General features: G+C 32.5%; 1 protein-coding gene and 1 pseudogene across 1 annotated transcript; both read left to right on the top strand.

Moving 5' to 3' along the window:
- The first annotated feature begins 1,776 nt into the window (after positions 1-1,776).
- Positions 1,777-5,733, top strand: LOC105763822 (UDP-galactose/UDP-glucose transporter 2). Its single transcript, XM_012582196.2, has 7 exons — positions 1,777-2,210; positions 2,460-2,488; positions 3,146-3,347; positions 3,903-4,145; positions 4,253-4,354; positions 4,933-5,040; positions 5,266-5,733. The coding sequence occupies exons 1-7, from the start codon at positions 2,085-2,087 to the stop codon at positions 5,494-5,496; spliced, it is 1,041 nt and encodes a 346-aa protein (XP_012437650.1). The 5' UTR covers positions 1,777-2,084; the 3' UTR covers positions 5,497-5,733.
- Positions 5,734-12,570: 6,837 nt separating this feature from the next.
- On the top strand, positions 12,571-17,980 carry LOC105762140 (pentatricopeptide repeat-containing protein At1g20300, mitochondrial-like; annotated as a pseudogene).
- The last annotated feature ends 1,324 nt before the right edge of the window (positions 17,981-19,304 follow it).

The following is a 19,304-nucleotide window of genomic DNA, read 5'->3' as shown; positions in this document are numbered from 1 at the left end:
TTTGTATTTAAAACATGTTCTCTATACAAATCTACACACTAAAAGGGAGATGAAAGGTTTTTCTTCTCCAGTTTAAGGTGTAATTAATTTAAAATTTTCAATTAATTAAATATATTTAATTAAAAATCTATTCTTGTCTCAGTTGGACATCCAAGTTAGCATTTAAAACCCATTTGGATTACCACGCAAGATTGTTGTTAGGGAGGTAACAGAGGTTAACGGCAGAGTGACCACTTCGTAACAAAACGATAACATAAGTGACTAAAACGTAACATTTTAAACATAAATGACTAAAATGTAATCTAAGGCAAACAAAAGTGACTATTTTTATAGTTTACCTAATATTATATTATTCAATCGATATAATTATTTTAATTTTAATCTAAAAATTATAAATTATTATAACTTTTACATCCATTTATTAATTATATCAAGGCAATATTACTAATATAAATATGGATGACGTTTATTGTGCATGAAAACCCAATTCTTTATTACTCTCTTCCCACCGTTTAAAGTTGTATAATCCATTGCATTTATAAATGAAAAACGTGAATACGGGAGCCTTTTTGTTTTCACGTGTTATGTTTGGGCCTTTAATAGTAAGTACTAATTTATTTCTCCTTTTAAATTCGAATTTTATGAATGAAAAATAATTTAACGGTTCAATTACATGGCTTGGCATTTAGGGTTAATTAGCCCAACCCCTAAAATATAAAATTTTAATTTAATATATGATAAGATTACACCTTAACCTTTAAAAGGATAAAAATTATAAATATATAAATTATTAAAATTGTGAAATTGCATTTTAGTTTTCATAAAAATATATAATTTAATTCCAACCCTCCTGAAATTTATTTTCTTTTTTACACCATGCCTTCAACTATCCATAACCCCTCTCTAACCCATAAATAGGAGGGTAATACGCTTCAACGTATTCAAACCCATATCCTCCTGCATTGACAATAATACTCATACCAATTAAGTTAAGTTTCAATCGACACGTTGTTATTGTTATTATACTTAAAAAAGAATCATAAGTATAGGTTTGTATGTACAAATAATTTCTCAAAAGGAATGGAGAAATAAAGAAATTATTACATGTATTTAGGTTAAATTAAAAAATGATAATTATCTCATTGATAAGTGAAATATATCATAATTTCTTAATTTTGGTCATACAATCTGAAGGGCAAAAAAATCATTACCACCAATCATAATCCATAGATTAATTCCTAATATTTCTCCACAATTTTCTAATGATAATTTAGGTTAAGAGACATAAATAATAATTTTGATACTATTAGATATGTTTCAATCACACTTAATTCCAAATATTATCACTCTACTTTATGAAAACTTATAAATTAATCCTTCTATTTTAATTTTTCAAAATTTAATTTCTATAGTTTATAAAAACTAAAACATTAATCTAATTTCTGAGAATAAAGTTAAAATATATTTTAGTCCCTACACTTGTATAGAATTGAGATTTAATTCTTGTATATATGAAGTGGTATCTAACTGAGAGAAACTACCGAAAACGATAATGATTAGATTAAAATTTTAAATTTTAAAATACAAAACTAAATCTCAAATTCTAACCCTTACTTAACTACTTATATTTACTAATTCCTTTCATTAATAATGTGATTTAAAATTGTTATTCAATTAACTTATCAATAAAATTTAAAATTAACCCTTTATAAAGAATGAAGTTTGGCCGTAAATGGCAAGTTAGTCCTTGAATTTTCCAACTCATATAAAAATTTTCTTGGGAAAACGCGCATAGAAAATACAAATTCCACCCTTTCAAGTTTTCTTCTTCTCTCCTTCTCTCTTTGCTCTGTTTTTTCTCTGTTTGGGTCAAAAAAATCCATAAAACAGAGCACTTAACAATAACCAAATCATTACCAAAAGTCAACAACAACATGCAATAGAAGTTATATTTAAAGGGTTTTTTTTCTTATAAACATGGTTGATCCAACTTCATTTTCATATCTTTAATTAAATTGACAGCTTCTTTTTGTTTTTGCCCTTAAGTTATCAAATTGAGTGAAAATAAAAAACAGAGACAGCAAATGAAAAACGAAGAACAAGCACGTTTCTTGTTTGGGATTTCACTCTCGGATTTGCCTAAATGGAAACAGTTTCTTATTTGTTCTTCTGGGTTCTTCTTTGGTTACCTTGTTAATGGCGTTTGTGAGGTATTTTTTTTTTATTTTTTATTTTGTTTATGTGAATTCTGTGGGAAAAGCCTGGGAAAAAAAGGAAAAGTCTTGGTGTTGGATTTTGTCTTTTTGTTGAAAAGATATGTGAGTTACTCAAATGTATACAACTGTAAATGATTGAGTTGATTCCTTTTTCTTTTTCTTTTCTTTTTATTTTCTTAGCAACCAAACAGAGCTTAATGCGTGATCTAGTAATGGTGACTAATTGTTTTTGCTACTTTTCAGGAATATGTATACAACAGACTCCAGTTCAGGTAATTGCTACTGTTTTTCTTCAAAGGGGCGGATTCTATCTAGGGAGGTTGACTCCTTTCGTTAAAGATTGCGAACTGTGAATATTGTCTCTAAATTGAGTTGAGGTTTTATCTTCGAAAAGTAATTCGAATGTTTGAAGAGGTCACTTTAGTACAGGTTCACAAAGTGGGAGTCACTCACCACGCATGACCACCCATCAAAGGAAAGGGTGGGTTTGAATCCCCAACCTATAGGACATAGTTCACTAGAGGGGAAACATAGTATTCAAAGACAAAATTTGACTCGTAGAATTTGTCTTTGGATTAGGTCGAGGTTTTGTTATTAGACTCGCCAGAGAGCCTAAGTGCTTGAAAAAGGCTATCTGTATGCGTGTTCACAGCGTGAAAGTGCCTCACCAACTCGGTTTGTGCATGATGCAAATGGTGGCAATTTACTTTTGACAGGGTTTGAAACCCCAACCTCTAAGATATAAGTCACTAGAAGAGAGACATGGTACTTAATGACAATACCAACTCGTTGAGAAGTCTATTAACTCTGGACGGATGATAATTCGTAAATTTTTCTAGAGAAAACCAACCTAAGTTAATTTCTTTATCACTGGTTTGATCAATTTTTTTTGTTGGTCAAGTAATGATGTTGTTTTCATTGTGTTTCAGCTATGGGTGGTACTTCACATTTGTTCAAGGATTTGTATATCTCTTCCTAATTTATCTTCAAGGTTTCACCCCAAAACAAATGGTGAATCCATGGAAGACTTATGTGAAACTCTCTGCAGTTCTTATGGGTTCTCATGGGCTCACAAAAGGGTCTTTGGCTTTTCTCAATTACCCTGCTCAGCTCATGTTCAAATCCACCAAGGTAAATACACACCATATTCATGCATTAATGTTTTAGGGTTAATTTAACCAGATGTCCTCAAACTATTCTTCATATTTTGAATTGACCCTGAACTCTTAACACCTTTAGTTGCATCCTTAGAGTATTGGCTTGGACTTTAGCCATCAACTCGGGTGTTAAATGTCAACTCAAGTATGATGTTGAACATATTTATTGTATTAACAATTTGGATCCGAGGGTGGCCCCGAAATAGGAAATTTTCTCTTTAAACCTTCTAAAATTTGTAAAGTTATGAGTTAATACTTGGTGAAAATTACCCTCAAGAATGATAAAATTGTGATTTAGTCCTTATAAAAACAATAATAAATTGTATTTTAGCTCTCATAAAAAATTTAATTTAATTAAAACATTTTAGACCTGCTTCATGTTAGAGTCACTGTTATTTTACAAATACTTTTGAGGACTCAATTAAAACATTTTAAAGTTTAAGACCAAATTAAAATTTGGGTAATAATAAGGATCTTCAATACAATTAACCCATTTCTGATTTTTTGAAGTTTTTTTAAATGTTCATAGGTTCTACCAGTGATGGTAATGGGTGCTTTCATACCAGGTTTAAGACGAAAATACCCAGCACATGAATATATTTCAGCAATTCTTTTAGTAGTGGGATTGATTCTCTTCACTTTAGCCGATGCTCAAACATCCCCAAATTTCAGTGTCGTCGGCGTAGTGATGGTCACCGGTGCTCTGGTAATGGATTCCTTTCTCGGCAATTTGCAAGAAGCTATCTTTACGTTAAACCCAGAAACGACACAGGTGATAATTTTTTCATGCTTTAATGCTTAAAAAGAAAATTCGGGTCTTTCATCGAAAGATTGTGACTTTGAATTTATTGCCTTTTACGTGTTTGTATAAATGCGTAGATGGAAATGCTTTTTTGCTCGACGGTGGTTGGTTTGCCGTTCTTGATTCCGCCCATGGTTTTAACGGGAGAGCTGTTCAAGGCATGGAATTCATGTTCACAGGTAGATATTTTACATATTTATAAACCTGTCAATTTCTATAGAAGATCCTATATTATGCATTTTTTTTCAGATTTGGTCCCTAAATGATTTGGTCATAACCTAATGAAGGGAAAATGTATAATATTTTTATAGTGACAGATGTATATATGTCATGTCATCACATGCTTGAAATAATAAGTCACGAAATTAACAAGAAAAATAAAAATTCGACCTTATAACTAAGGTAGTCAATTTCGTACAAGTACTACACGCCCTAGTATGGGTTAGTATTGACCATATTGGTATGGGTTGGTCAACTTTGCCAGTATAGGCTGAAATACAAAAATATTTTTAATTTCTTCCTATTTATTTTGAATGATAAATCCTAATTGGTATATCAAGGCAGACCAGCATGTCCTCCGGCACTATCTTCTTCAGGACTAAAATTAGACATTTCGGAAATCAGAAAACTAGAAAGGATCAACTTACACTAGAGGACCAAATTTGTTAAACATGCATGGTAGAAGGACTTTTTATAGAATTTGACCTGTAATCTTTGAACCCTGAAAATCTAAAAACGAATATCATGTTTTGAGCAGCATTTGTACGTGTATGGCGTGCTGGTGTTTGAAGCAATGGCCACATTCATTGGACAAGTTTCAGTCCTTTCCCTCATTGCCATTTTTGGTGCAGCCACCACAGCAATGGTATGTAGGGTGCTAATGAAGAAAACATTTGCACATGGTGTCGGTAAAAGTACTAGGTACTCGTATTAAGAGAAGGATAGATTTGCTCTTTAATCTAACGTATATGGACTAAATTACCAATTTTTAAATTAAAGGAACAAAATGCAATCCAGCTCTTAATACAAAAACCTCCATGGTATTTTTACTATTGTTATCCACTTTATTTTAACATGTTGTGTCTCACAGGTCACAACTGCAAGAAAGGCAGTGACATTGCTGTTATCATACTTGATATTCACCAAGCCATTGACTGAGCAACATGGGACTGGGCTTTTGCTTATAGCCATGGGGATCACTTTGAAACTCTTGCCGATGCCGGTCGATAGCAAACCAGGTTATAAACGAGTGTCGAGTTCTGTTGCAAGTGAAGAAACGAGGAATGGACTAGAAGTCGAAGAAAAAAATAACCTGGTTTAAAACTTTATTGTTGCGGCCAAGGTGTTGTTCTTTGTATTATGTTCAAATTTGAAATTCAGTTTTTTTTTTTTATACTTTGATTTGGTATAATTTGTTTTCTTTAGTTTTATAATGTTATTAGTTCGTTTAAATAGTTAACACTATAATTTTTTTCCGGTTGAAATTTTGGCGTGGATCAAATTATTCAAAATAAGGATGAAATTATGTCAAAATGAAGTACATGGATTTAATTTCTAATTTGAGTATAGTAGATGTACTAAAAACATAATTTGACTTTATTATTGTTATTTTCTAATTAATTGTAGTTTTTTTAACAATCCCATTATAGGTTCAACGCACTCGAACCAATGTCCTCCTGCATTGACAATAATATCCATGCCAATCGGTAATTAATTGTAGTTAAATATATGGATTCTTATCCAAATTTATTTTAATTAACTAATAGTTGAGTTAGTTATTCGATTCAATACTTATAATAATTAATTCTACTAGAAATATCGTAATTTCCTTCTTCTTTTTCTTTAATTTGGAAAAAAACACAATCAAATTTAAAAGAGTTATCACTTCTATAATATCATTAGTTAAATCAAATAATTAATATAGTTGATTATTCTAGTTGAAGTGTTAAAACGGGTTAAATCATTTGGACTATTGGCATTATAGAAGCCAACAATTAAATTCTATCAGATTAATATGTAAAGACTAAATTCGAAAATTGAGAATAGTAGAAGGTCCAAAACCAAATTTAACCATATTATTACTGTTGTTAAATAATTAAGAGTTAAATCTAAAAATCAATGGAGAAACAACAAAATAATTGCCCGACTTTATTTCTTTTCAAATATCTGTTTTGTTTTGATTCTTTTTTATTCTATAAAAGCAAACAATCAAATTCTATTCGAATTAAATAGGTTTAATATATATGAAATTACTTGAACTTAATATTTTATATTTATTTAGTATTTAATTTTTTATTTAATTGATATCTAAATTAAAACCGTAAATTAAATTGGTACCGTTTTTAGGTATTTGACTAACATTGTTAAAATATGATGGCATGGTATTAATGTGGCATTGACGATAAATATCATGATGACACATGGCACCCTCACAATTTAACAAGTGAAAAAATAAAAAATTATTTATTTTTGGTCATATGTCAAAATGTGAAGTTGTCAAGTGACACCATTTTATTGGTCTTCACTACCATGTCAACGTATTTTAGTAGTGTTAGTCAAGTACCTAAAAAAATTGTACTAAATTGGCTTACGATTTTCAAGTTTAGGTACCAATTAAGTATAAGTTACCAAGTGCAGGTAACTCCATATATATTTAACCCATTAAAATACGAAGACTAAATTCCAAAATTGAGAATTGTTGATACATAGTATCAACGGAAATGGAGAAGGAGAAGAGGGGGCAATGCCGAAAAAGGTCAATCCACCCATTTTAGGGTTGAGAACTGAAAAAGTAGAGAAGAATGACTACATGTATTAGGGTTTAGGGGGTCTTAACGTGTTAATCCTTGAAGTATTTATATGTAAGTGAGGGTTCTTACCCAATTATACCACTCAGTGGACCTTGAGTAAGCCAACGAGAGATCCAAGTTGTAGTAGGAGTATAACAAAAATAGTAGTAGATGAAAATACCAAATTTAATGATAATTAATTGTAGTTAAATATGTTGATACCCTGTCAATAAATCAACGAAGAAACAACAAAAAATTGCCTAACTTTTATTTCATTAATTGTAAAGTGGATGAAATCTGAAAGGGACTCCAAATATTTTTATAATCCACCCTTTATTAATAAAAAAGTTCAAATAATTTACAATGAAAAGATTGCTTAGCCAACAATTAATCAACAGATCGCCCCATCAATAAGTCCAATAGAAATATAATAGACACCTTGCTTTAACTCATTAAAGTTAAATTCTGGTTTTACTCTTCATAAATTTAGAATTTAGTCATTAAATTTTATTTGTCCCTCCACCAGGATATACCCTCCCACCTTAAAATGTTTTAGGTTAAATTCTACTTTTTATTCATGTACTTTATAATAGTTGTGGGTTTAATCTCTATATTTTAATCTAGTTATTTTTAATTTCTCTATTTTTAAGTTTTAAATTTTAATTATTGTCAAATGGTAACTATTAAATTTATTATGTTTTGTTATTTTTAAAATCTGTGTGATAAACATATTATCATGTGTAATGTTGTGTTTGCTTGTTATTTTCACATATTACTTACTAAAATCTAGTTAATGAATCAATGATTGTTATTTTATGTCAAGATTGAAATTTCAAAATTAGAAAAGTATAGGAACTTAAAATGATCTAATTGGAGAATATGGAGTAAATATACAACTGTAAGCATAATGTAACACCCTACACCCGATCTGATTGTTGGATCCGAGATGTGAGATATCACATTCGTTGCTAAAACAACTACAATTTCATCTTAATACCCGACGAGACAAATCATACAAACACTTAACTTTTAAAACTTCTAAAAACATTATTTATTCAAACCCGGGTCATAAGTAGGCTTATGAAAGCTCTCATGAAACTTTGGTAGCCAAAGAGGGACTAAAACATAAAAATAATCAAAATAGAGGTGTTGTTGCGACATCGAAGAATGAGTGTCACGATACTGAGGGCAGAAGCTTGAAGTTGCGACCATGAAATAGCAACTCAATGCCGCGACTTCAACATAGCAATGTCACGATGTTAAAGGAAGAGAGTTTAATGCCACGAATTCAACAGGGGAATATCATGATATTGAAGGCAATTCCCTAAATTTTTTAATCATTTTCTTCAATCATGCCAAGCACCAATTCCAAATGGTCTAAATGACCCAAAAACTCAACACATCTCATTTTAGGCATTAATTCAAATACTAAACTATCATCCTTGGCATATTTAGACATCTTTTAACTTAAGATCACATACATATTCAAATTCATTTTGAAATCATGCATCATATTTATTTACTTGGCATGCAAGAAATAACAAGTATAACATGACTAATTGACAAGCAAATCATTAACTCACTAGATTACTACATATCCATGCCATCTAACATATATGGTCATATTCAAAATGTTAACATTTCCTACCATTTGAACCAAAACATCCAACATGGACCTAAAAACCAACTCAAGACCTTAGGTACATGCCACTTGCTATAAACATAATAAAATCTATACAAACTTTCCTAAGTCGAGAGTTGAATTCTAGATGTTTTCATACTCCTCAAATCCTCGAGATCTAACTATACTTGTGCACGAAGATAAAAAAAAATCGTATGCTAAGCAATAGGGCTCAATGGTGCTAACCTGATTTGATAACAAAATGGATCAAACATAACTTAAATATCATACACATCTATCATGTAAATTATAACTAACTAGAATACAATAACCATTCTTGTCTCATGTCTTATGATTGTGCCTTCATACATGTAACCATAAGCTACCTATTAATATTTGCATTCATTTAGAATAACATATCAATCACATGTTGGGAAATGTGTCAATATTGCAATAAACATGTAACTGTTTTCTATATGTTTGAATGATGAATAAATAAAGTTAATTTCACATTTCACTGTTATATCTTTTGTGTTTTTGTCTTTCATGTTTTGCATACATAGCAAAATTGTGACAATCAAATGTTAGCTCATTGATTGTCTAAGTTCAAGCTGATGATAAGTGACACTGTAAGAACGTTTACATTGCGAGAAAGATAACTTACTTCAGTAGATAATCTAAACGAGTCAATAATCCAGTAAAAGAATCAAAATGAGCATTTGATTCAAATACATATAATGATTATTATGTCGTCTACAATTCCAATTAGGGATATGGTTAGTCTTGGCTATGGGAGCGGTTGACTCTACGAGTAGAAATATAGATGTACTCATTGGAAAAATGATAATTGGGCTGGAGCCAAGTTGAATTAATTCTTAATCCATTTGTGATTTAATTCACTTGTGACGTTCATGTTGTGACTTACCTAAACCCTAAGTTTGTCGCTGATCATGCGTATATAACTCATGTGCTTTGATATAAGTGAAGGCTTATACTCTAAATATTATAGAGCTGATAGCCAGTATGTTGGGTACATGACTTGTGTATGACATGACTTTACTAGCAACAATAGAATTCATAGCTCGATTAAAGAGTTAACGATATTCTCTCATTGCCATTGTACGGATTGATAAATATGGAATGTAGCCACGGGGTTGCTTGTTCTTAAACGAGTAATTTATCATAGTCATTAGTTAACATTGACCATATTAATCATTAAGAAGACACAATGGTGACAATGAGATAAAATAAGATTGTATTGAGTGACCGGATTTAACTCAAAGGAATCAAGGATATCATATGAAGGTAACACACACATGACGAGGTCATTTGACAAAGCAGTTGGATGAATTGCTTTCGTAAAGAGTATACAAGAAGAAGTTTCCAATCATGGTTCTTATTATGGATTGACTCCATGATTAAGTAAATTGTGAATTATCGGAACGATACTTCTGAATATAATTGCAATTGCTCAAGCCTAATTATATATGTCTGGTTGGTCCCTTCGCTAGCTCCACAAAAGCTCGATCGGACTGTATTTAAATCAGAAGAAAATTCTATGACATTGGAAATAATTTAATTGAATCGATTTATTCGATGTGGGATTAAATTAGGCAGTCGTGTGAATTGTTCAATTAGAGAATTTGATTACAGAATTTTCTTGAAAAATTAATTTGGAAAATCTCAGTGATTTTTGAAAAAATTAATTTTGATTAAGTAAAATTAAATTAATCGAATTAATTAAAATAAGTATGATATTTTTGGAAGTTAGTTTTCAAGTCAGACAATTGACCCAATGGGTAATTGAACTTGAAAATTGGACCCGAGATCAAAAATTGAACTCGAGAATCAAAAATCGAGATCAAAACCCAAAAATTGGTTGAACCAAACCCTATGTATGAAACTGGGCCGACGGTCCAACTGGTGGTTAGACTGGATCGGTCGGGCCGTCACTGTCTCGAGTTGAACCGACAGCAATCGAACCAACTAGGCCCATTCGGGCAAAACGACAACAGTTCAGGGTGCAAGGGGAGTCGAGTGGGTGATGGCACCACGGGGCACGACGGCTGTGACGGCAACGATCCGACGCCTGGTGGATGGTCGACGGTAGTGGTTTTTTTGTGGTAGAGCAGTGGAAAAATTAGACTCCTAGTAGGACTTTATCAAGTAACTTGATTTCAAATTAACTTTTTCAAAGATAATATTGTTTTAATGAATTTAATATTAAATTTAATTTAATATTTATCTAGATAATATTTTATTAATTTAATATTAATGTGATTAATTCTAACCCTAATTGAACTCGTACTAAACTCTCCCTATATAAAGAGAGCATGGGTCATTATTCTCATACACTTTGAATTCAAGAAAAGTTGTAGAGAGAAAATTCTCTAAAGAAATTATTTTAGAAAATGTCTAGAGATATTCTTGTTATTTATAAATTTACCCCAAAAGTTTAGAGAAATTACAAAATTACCCCATTGGTAATTTTGTGAAAATTTTTTTGATTCAAAGCGAGCCCACACTTGATAGACGTAAGGTTGAGGATAACGGAGAAGACTACTCAGTCAAAGCGTTCATCCTAGACGAATCATAAATGTATGATTTTAGTTAAGTATTTATTACTTTAGATAACACAATCAAGTTCTTATTTTTGGAAAAAAAATTAAAACTCTGATTTTCTCTTAAATCTATTTTCTGTTGAGTTTTCTGAATCCAATCTTCCAACATCACATGCATCACTTGGTATTTTATAAGTACATAGTCATCTTCTAATTTCATAATCGAATCTATTGATGGATTTTATATCCATATCGACTCTTACAGCTCGTATTAACCGGATCACATTATCTTTCACATGTTATCTTTTGTCACTTTAACATTAATATATGTGATTCACCATTCACCATCAGCATTTCAAATCAAATGTCAAATAGAAAGGTATATGTTTCATACTTTCTATTAACCATACACAGACTTAAGATGGATACACAGATTATCCAACCATCGCACCAATATATCCTGCATCCAATGCCTTATCGATACATTCAAGGTATTATGTGCTCCGTGCCTCATCGTATAAACCGAAGTAAACATATAATTGTGTATAACACCTCATCTGAACATCTAAAGTATAATATGCACTCCACGCCTCATCGGTATAAATCGTAATAAAATTCTATACACTAATCTTATGACATGCTAACTATACCCGACTCCATCCAAGATCGTAATAGGGTATTCAAAGATTCAAACATATATACATGGTTCACATATCATAGTCTAACACATTATCAATTCACATTGTAAGGGCCCAATTTTGTCCGAGCCCTAAACAACAACCAAAAATAAAAATAAAAATTAACAGTCCCAAAGTCCAATTACATGTCAGGCCCAATACACTACCTAAAAAGCCCAAAAAAACCCAAACCCTAAACTATTTTTAGAATAAAAAACCTAGCGCCGCACCCTACCTAGCCGCCACCACACCCTAGCCTGCCACCACCAACTACTCTGCCATCGTCGTCAACCAGCACCTACAAAAAACAGCAAAGAACACGCAAGGAACAGTAAAGAAAAATAAAAAATGTAACGAACAGTGAAACATATAGCTATAAAAGCCATAACCAGATTGTAATGTTTTTTTACTGAGAAATATACACAAAAAAAGAAAAACAATCGAAATACAAAATAAAATAAAAAAACTTCAAAAGGTGATCTTTTTATTTTTCTTTTTTCGAATCTGTTATTACATATATATCAAATAATAATAAAAGAAATGCACCTGTCGTTCTACTTTCTGCCGCCGTAGTCGGTGACCCTCACGGGCATATAAGGCGGTCGAATCCTTAAGGATTCGCTTGAAACCGCGTTAAAGAGAGCGAGAAACCAAACGGTGACTGTTTTGCGTGTTATAACCTCGGATTCGCGTTCTATTCAAAGAGAGGGGCTAAAAAGGGTTTTTAGGGTTTTTCGGCCACCGAGAATGGCAGAGCTGTCCCCGGCGACCAGTGGCCGTCGCGGTGGTGACTCGTCGGAGCCAAGGCCACCTAAAGAGGGCTTTGAGAGAAAAAAAGAGAAGGTTTTTAAATTTTTTTTTAAAACATATGCTGAAATGAATTTTTGAAATTTTTTTTCCTTAAATACGCTTACTAAACGACGCCGTTTTAGGATGGTCTGAAATGCCCCAAAACAACGTCGTTTTGGAGACCGACCTGAGATCTGACCCGAACCTGGCAAGGATTCACATGTTGTTTAATGGGTGGTTTATTTGCGCCTTTGGTCCTTCTGTTTTTTAAGCATTTTTCAATATAATCATATTTCTGTTTTTTTTCTTTTTAAATTTATCCCGTTATAATTTTATTTTTTTTATTTTGGTCCTTTTAAACGATGCGTATAGGGAAGTTTGGGATATTTTCCCGCTCGGTCCCTGTCTCTTTTAGCGTGTTACATTTTAGTCCTTATTAGTCTATTTTTTTCTTTCTTTTTTTAATTTATGCCATTAATTTCATTTAAATTTCGATTTAGTCCTTTATTTTTAGTCTTTATTAAATTGTCTTCTTTTCTATTTATCTATGTATTTATTATTTATTTATTCTTTCTCATATATTTAAAAATTATTGTTTATATTCTTTTTATTTGTGTATATTTTCATCATTATTTTTATTTTCTAAGTATATTTCTCATATACTTCAATTTAATATTACTTATTTTATTTATTTATTTATTCTTTTACTTTGTAAATACTTAAATTTAATATTTTTTTGTTTTGTCTATTTATTTATTTATTATTCTTTTATTTTTGAATATTAAAATTGATATTACTTATACTTCCTTCCTTCCCTTTCATTTTATTTTTATTTCAAAGTTACTTTATTTATTTTCTTATTTATGCCATGAATTAATATTCTTATTATTTCCATATTTACATTATTATTACTATAGTATTTATCCATTTATTTGTTATTTATCATTCTAATATAAATGTTCTACCCGCATGGCCATATTATATTATTTTGTTATCACCATATCATACATTAAATTTAAGCATTTATCCATGTGTATATTATGCCCGAATAAGTAAAATGCATATCGTTTTAAGTATCACGTTTGTTTGTTTTTTGCACGATGCATAAAAAAGGTAAAATTTTTAAATCGTGGCAATGTTCATTATTTTTGGAATTAGAAAAGTCGCATTCCTAACTTATGGAGTATGACTTCTTTTTAAAACCGAAATAGTCGAATATCTATTTCAAAAATATAAAAAACGAGATTTAAGTAATGATTTAAACGATGATTATTTTGATTTTTAAAAACTAAAGATGTCATGTCCTGACTCACGGGGCATGATCCTTCTTATCGATTAATTTGGAATAAAGCCCTTTCTATTAAAATATCTTAATACGAAGGGATCCCATTTTAAATTCTCTTCAAATTTTTAATTTTTGATACTAAGACATCGAGTAATCAATTAGATACCAATTTTAGGCGTAACAAGGGTGCTAATCATTCCTCGTGCGTAACTAACTCTCGAACCCGTTTTCTGGATTTTGTAGACCAAAAATCATCGTTTTAGTAAATTAAGCCTTTTATTAAAACAATCAAATTACGAGGTGATCCGATCACACCTCGTAAAAAAAGATTGGCGGTGACTCTATTTTCATTCGTTTTCAAAATATAAGTCGATTTCAAAAAGGTTTCGACAACTTGGCGACTCCACTGGGGATCGAACAAGAGAGTCAAGTCGCGAGTTGATTACTTTTGGTCTTTTTGTCGAAAATTGATAATTTGGTTTAAATTTACGATCCCTTCATTACATTTCATCCTTCATTTTTGTGATCTTCATCATTTTGTTACATAATGATATGTTTGCTTTATTGGTTCGAGTCTCTTGGTATGTTTCCGCATGTTGCATTGCATAACCGTTCAATTTTGCCCTTCTTAAGTGAGAGTGAGAAGCTATTCCTTCGTAAGGTCTTCACCTCCGTATAGGATAGTGGATCGCTTTCGGGATACATCCGTACGTATGTCTTCGTGAGATTTTTATCTCAGTATAGCCATAGGAAAATGTATTCCCCTAAACCGAACTCGGTCCGTATGAGCCTATAATGGGTGAGGATCAAGGAATCTGTTGGTTTAGGTACTCTTACTTTAGAACCGAACTGCATAGAATGGGTCCTAAAAGCCTACCCTAAGTAAAACCATACCGAACCTCTAGTGGTCACCCGATTAGGTGTTCTATTTATTATTTCTTGCTTAGAATTCTAGATTTGTATGAAATGTACTGACTTGTTTCGTTTTGTTTTGGTTGTGATTGCATTGCATTTTCATCATAGAAAAGGACGTTGATTCATATTCAGTTGCTAAATAGGGAGCTTGTCATGGAAAAGAGATTTCTTGATAAAGTGGAAGACAATGCGACCGTCCAGATATAGTTCGAGAAGACACAATAATAGAAGGGTGACAGCCTAACGGAGGGATACGAGTCAGAATTATAGGATTTCACTCGCATCAGTGTAACTTAAAATAATCTCTAAGAGTTGAAAAAGGTATGGGACCAATGGGATGACGAAACCAAGCAGTTATTCTACTTTAAATATGGTGATTTACCTTATTTACTGGATGTCAAAGTGGATAAGCACTAATTCTGAGCTCTTGCCCAGTATTGGAATCCCGCCTACAACTGTTTTACTTTTGGTAAGGTAGATTTGGTACCTATCATAAAAGAGTACACAACCTTACTCCGTTGCCCGAGGATCCAAGCCGACAAAGCTTATTCTAGAGCCACCAACGTCCCGACTTTCCTAAAGAAGCTAATGAGTATAACTGGGATGAACGAGTAATGGATTGTGACCCGGATTAAACAAAAGAGAGATAGTAAATGCATCCCTTAGAAAAGTTTGCGAGATTTGATCTTAGCACATCCGGATACGAAGAAAAGAGTTGACGTCTTCACCTTGAGTATCTACGGGTTGGTCATCTTCCCCAAAGCATTAGGGCATATAGATGAGGTAGTTTTAGATCTATTTGACTGTCTTGACAAAAGGATCACGTCTGTCCTGGTAATTTTGGTCGAAACCTTTAGGTCTTTGAGTGCATGCCGGAGAGCGGGTGAAGGAAGGTTTATCGAATGTGGGTAGCTTTTGTTAGCATGATTCCATAGCCACTTTTAGAAGGTAGAAAAGGTCTCTTATCGAGTATTCTCTGAGAACTATTCTCAGCTGAAAGAGTCCGTGACTACTCCAAGGCGAGACAACATTTTGGAAAAAAAGTGGATGGCAATCTTCCAAAGTCTCCAAGATGAAGATGTCGAATGGAAGGCCCCTTGGATGATCCCTGATGAATTTTTGTATCGATGTGGAGACTTCGATTGGGTCCCTCTACTCGGTATATGGGGAGCTGTTGGATATGCCCCTCTACTTGTATTGAGACAGTATAGGTCGAGGTAATTTATACCGGCAACGCAAGGGTTGGCTCAGTGTGAGTTTACGTATAAAGGTGATAATTACAAGAAGAAGGTTCGTGAAATATCGAACGCCTAGAGCCAAACCCACAGAATGAAGAGGTTTGCTGCAAATCCCATGACAACGCCCGAATATGATTAGTGGTGGGGTAAAAGAGTCAATGACAATATCCCTATGTCAAGTCAAGAAAACACTCGACCAATAGATGAACACTTACAAGTAATCCTGTCTAAGTTGGAAATCATAAAGTAAGACTTTGAAAAGAGGAGTTCAGAGCTGGAGAAAAAGATAGAATATTTGGAAGAGGAAAAGATACAGTTAGGATTAGACGTCGACGTTCAGAAGTTAGAAGTGTTGGAACATTTTCAAATATTTATAGTATCCCAATAACTATAAATGAATGGGTGTAATTAATCAAAAGATAAATCTTTTGGTCATTGGTCAAAAGTTATATCATTTGATTTTTTAAAAAAGAATTATAATTATTCAAAAAATATTATTTGAATAGTTACAAAATTAAATGAATAATTATTATTATATATTTATTCATAAAGACACCTATTGAAAGATGTCTCTATGAAGAGACAAGAAAATTCCTATAAATAGGAATGGGTTTTCATTTGGAAATATATCAACAAATTCTAATATTATTTCTTCTCTTCCTTCATTTTCTAATATTATTAGATTATTCTATAAAGTATTACTGCAGAAATCCTTTGTAGAAATTGAGAGCATGTTTGGTTGGGTGTATTGGCATAGCCAATACACCCTTAATCGATGGCCCCACCTAATCCCCCCTTATTCCTATGTTTGGTTCATGGTATTGCTAATACCATTGTAATCCATTACTCACCTAATCGGTGAAATTCACCGATTTCTATTCCAGGAGGAAAGCCCAGTTTTGCTGCGTATTAAGATCTCCCAATTTCTTCTACCCTGTTTTACCCTCCTAATTGCTTCTTCTGATTTCTTCTGATTCCATAACTTTTTCCTTCCTTTTGGCCGCCACAACTGCTTCTTCTTCATCACTCATCAGCAAACTGCTTCTTCTTCTTCATCAGCAGGCTGCAGAGGCCGTGCACGCGTTTAATCGCATGGAGGATTACAGGTGCGTTCCTGATAAGGTTGCGTTTTCAGTTTTGATTAGTATTTTATGCGAGAAAAGAAGGGTGATGAAGCCCAAACTTTTTCGATAAATTGAAGGACAAATTTGAACTGATGTGATTCTCTACACCAGCTTGCTTTACGGTTGATGTAGGTTGTGAGCCAAATTCCATTACTTTTAATAACTTGATGAGGGTTCATGTCAAGGCTGGTCGCATGAGAGAAGGTCTTGCGGGTTTATAACGGATGAAAAGACTTCGGTTGTCTTTGCAGATCGGTAACTTATAATTTTCTCATAGAGAGTCATTGTAGGGATGATAATCTTGATGAGGCTGTTAAAGTGCTTAATTAATTCGATGCTTAAGAAAGGGTGTATCCCAAATTCGTCTACTTTCAATACTATATTTAAGTGTATTCAGAAGTTAAGGGATGTGAATGCCGCTCATCGAATGTACGCTAAGATGAAGGAGTATAAATGCATGCCTAATCATTACTTATAATGTTTTGATGCGAATGTTTGCCGTCAAGTCTGGCGATATGGTTCTCAAGTTAAAAAGGAAATGGATGAGAATGAGGTTGAGCCTAATGTGAATACATATCGGATTTTGATCACAATGTATTGTGGGATGGGGCATTGGAATAATGCTTACAAGCTATTTAAAGAGATGATTGAGGAAAATGCTTGAAACCAAGTATGCCTCTTTATGAAATGGTCTTGGAGCAATGAGAAAAGTGAGCGATTAAAGAAGCATGAGGAACTGGTAGAGAAGATGGTTGATAGGGGATTCGCAACACGTCCTTTGTAGAAGTAGCTTCTTGATGTTCTATCCATGAGGTAATTTTCCAATTTTATAGTATCACATATTATGATCAATCGATTAAAAGCTTCAAATCTCATCTTTTTGTTGAGTATGGTCATAAGCTTGTAGAATGGAAAGTTAGAATGCATTGTTGTATCTTCACCCTTCGGTTTTTGACCAGTAGCATACTTAGTTCTCATAGATCTTTTACTCATAAATCATCTCTTCTAAATTATTAAATCCACTTCAAATTTTGGTTACATGTATCTGTTAATGATATTTTTACATTGTACTGATTCAGTTTGTGCTTTTCAATTTTGATAGATCTATGAAAGATTTGATGCAAATTCAATAGCTGATGTTGATGATGCTCGTCTTGAATATTTTGAAAAGAAGGTTTATTTTTTTAAAACCCATTTTTTGCTTCAATTTGTTTTCTTTTTCGAATCTTGCTAATTTTAGATTGCACTCACTAATGGTGCCTAGTCATACGGGGTTCTTGCAGTTCCTTTAGGTGAAGTAGCACTTAACAATATGAGGTCAAATTAGAGTTCTGTAAAGGTTGTTTTGATGATCAAAATTAAACAATTAAATCTTATTTTTCTCGTTTCTTCTTCGCAACACATTGATGCTAACATCCCAAGTAAAACACATTGCTGTAATAGTATTTGTTTTTTTTTTGTGCGTGTGTGTGTTTGTGTTTGCTTAGTGGTGGTAGAAAGAGCAAACCTCTCAAGATCCTTAAAAAAAGTTAAATGTTGAAGCAGTAATAAGGATTAGGCAAAAGGATGAATAGATGCATATTTATTTAGTTTTGTTCTTCCATTTTCTTTATTCTTTAGATTGAACTTCTCTGAACCACATTATTCCAAGTTTCTTTTTCCTTAGTGATCACTTTTGCTGACTCTAAAATTTACTCTCTGGCTTCTGTCATGATAGCTCGAGAGAATTGTTGGAACTGCTCTGGCAAAACGAATGATAAAATCTGAGAAGGGAGTCTTCGTATTTTGCTGAAATGTTTAGGAGCTCATTCATAGCTGGCCATTGAAGACTGATCGGAAGCAAACTTCCAAGTGGGAGGCAATGACCGACTGTCATGAGGCTTTTATGATTGAGGATTGCTAAAAAGAATAGAAATTACCTCTTTTTAAGCTTATTGGAATCCTTTGCCTCGGTTACTATTTTTGGCAGGAAAATCCTTCATAATCATAGATTTTGTTTTTGTTTTTTTTGGGGGGGCTCATGTTCATAAAATATACATTATGTCATACAACTTGACCATTTCTGCATCGCAGATATTCATTTTCGCACTCTTGTTTAATTATAATGGTAAAATACTATGTTCTCAATGC

The sequence above is a fragment of the Gossypium raimondii genome, chromosome 12 (assembly GCF_025698545.1).
Source record: "Gossypium raimondii isolate GPD5lz chromosome 12, ASM2569854v1, whole genome shotgun sequence".
Classification (NCBI taxonomy): Eukaryota; Viridiplantae; Streptophyta; class Magnoliopsida; order Malvales; family Malvaceae; genus Gossypium; species Gossypium raimondii.
The sequence above is the reverse complement of the archived record's forward strand: the minus strand, read 5'-3'. Positions and strand labels throughout refer to the sequence as shown.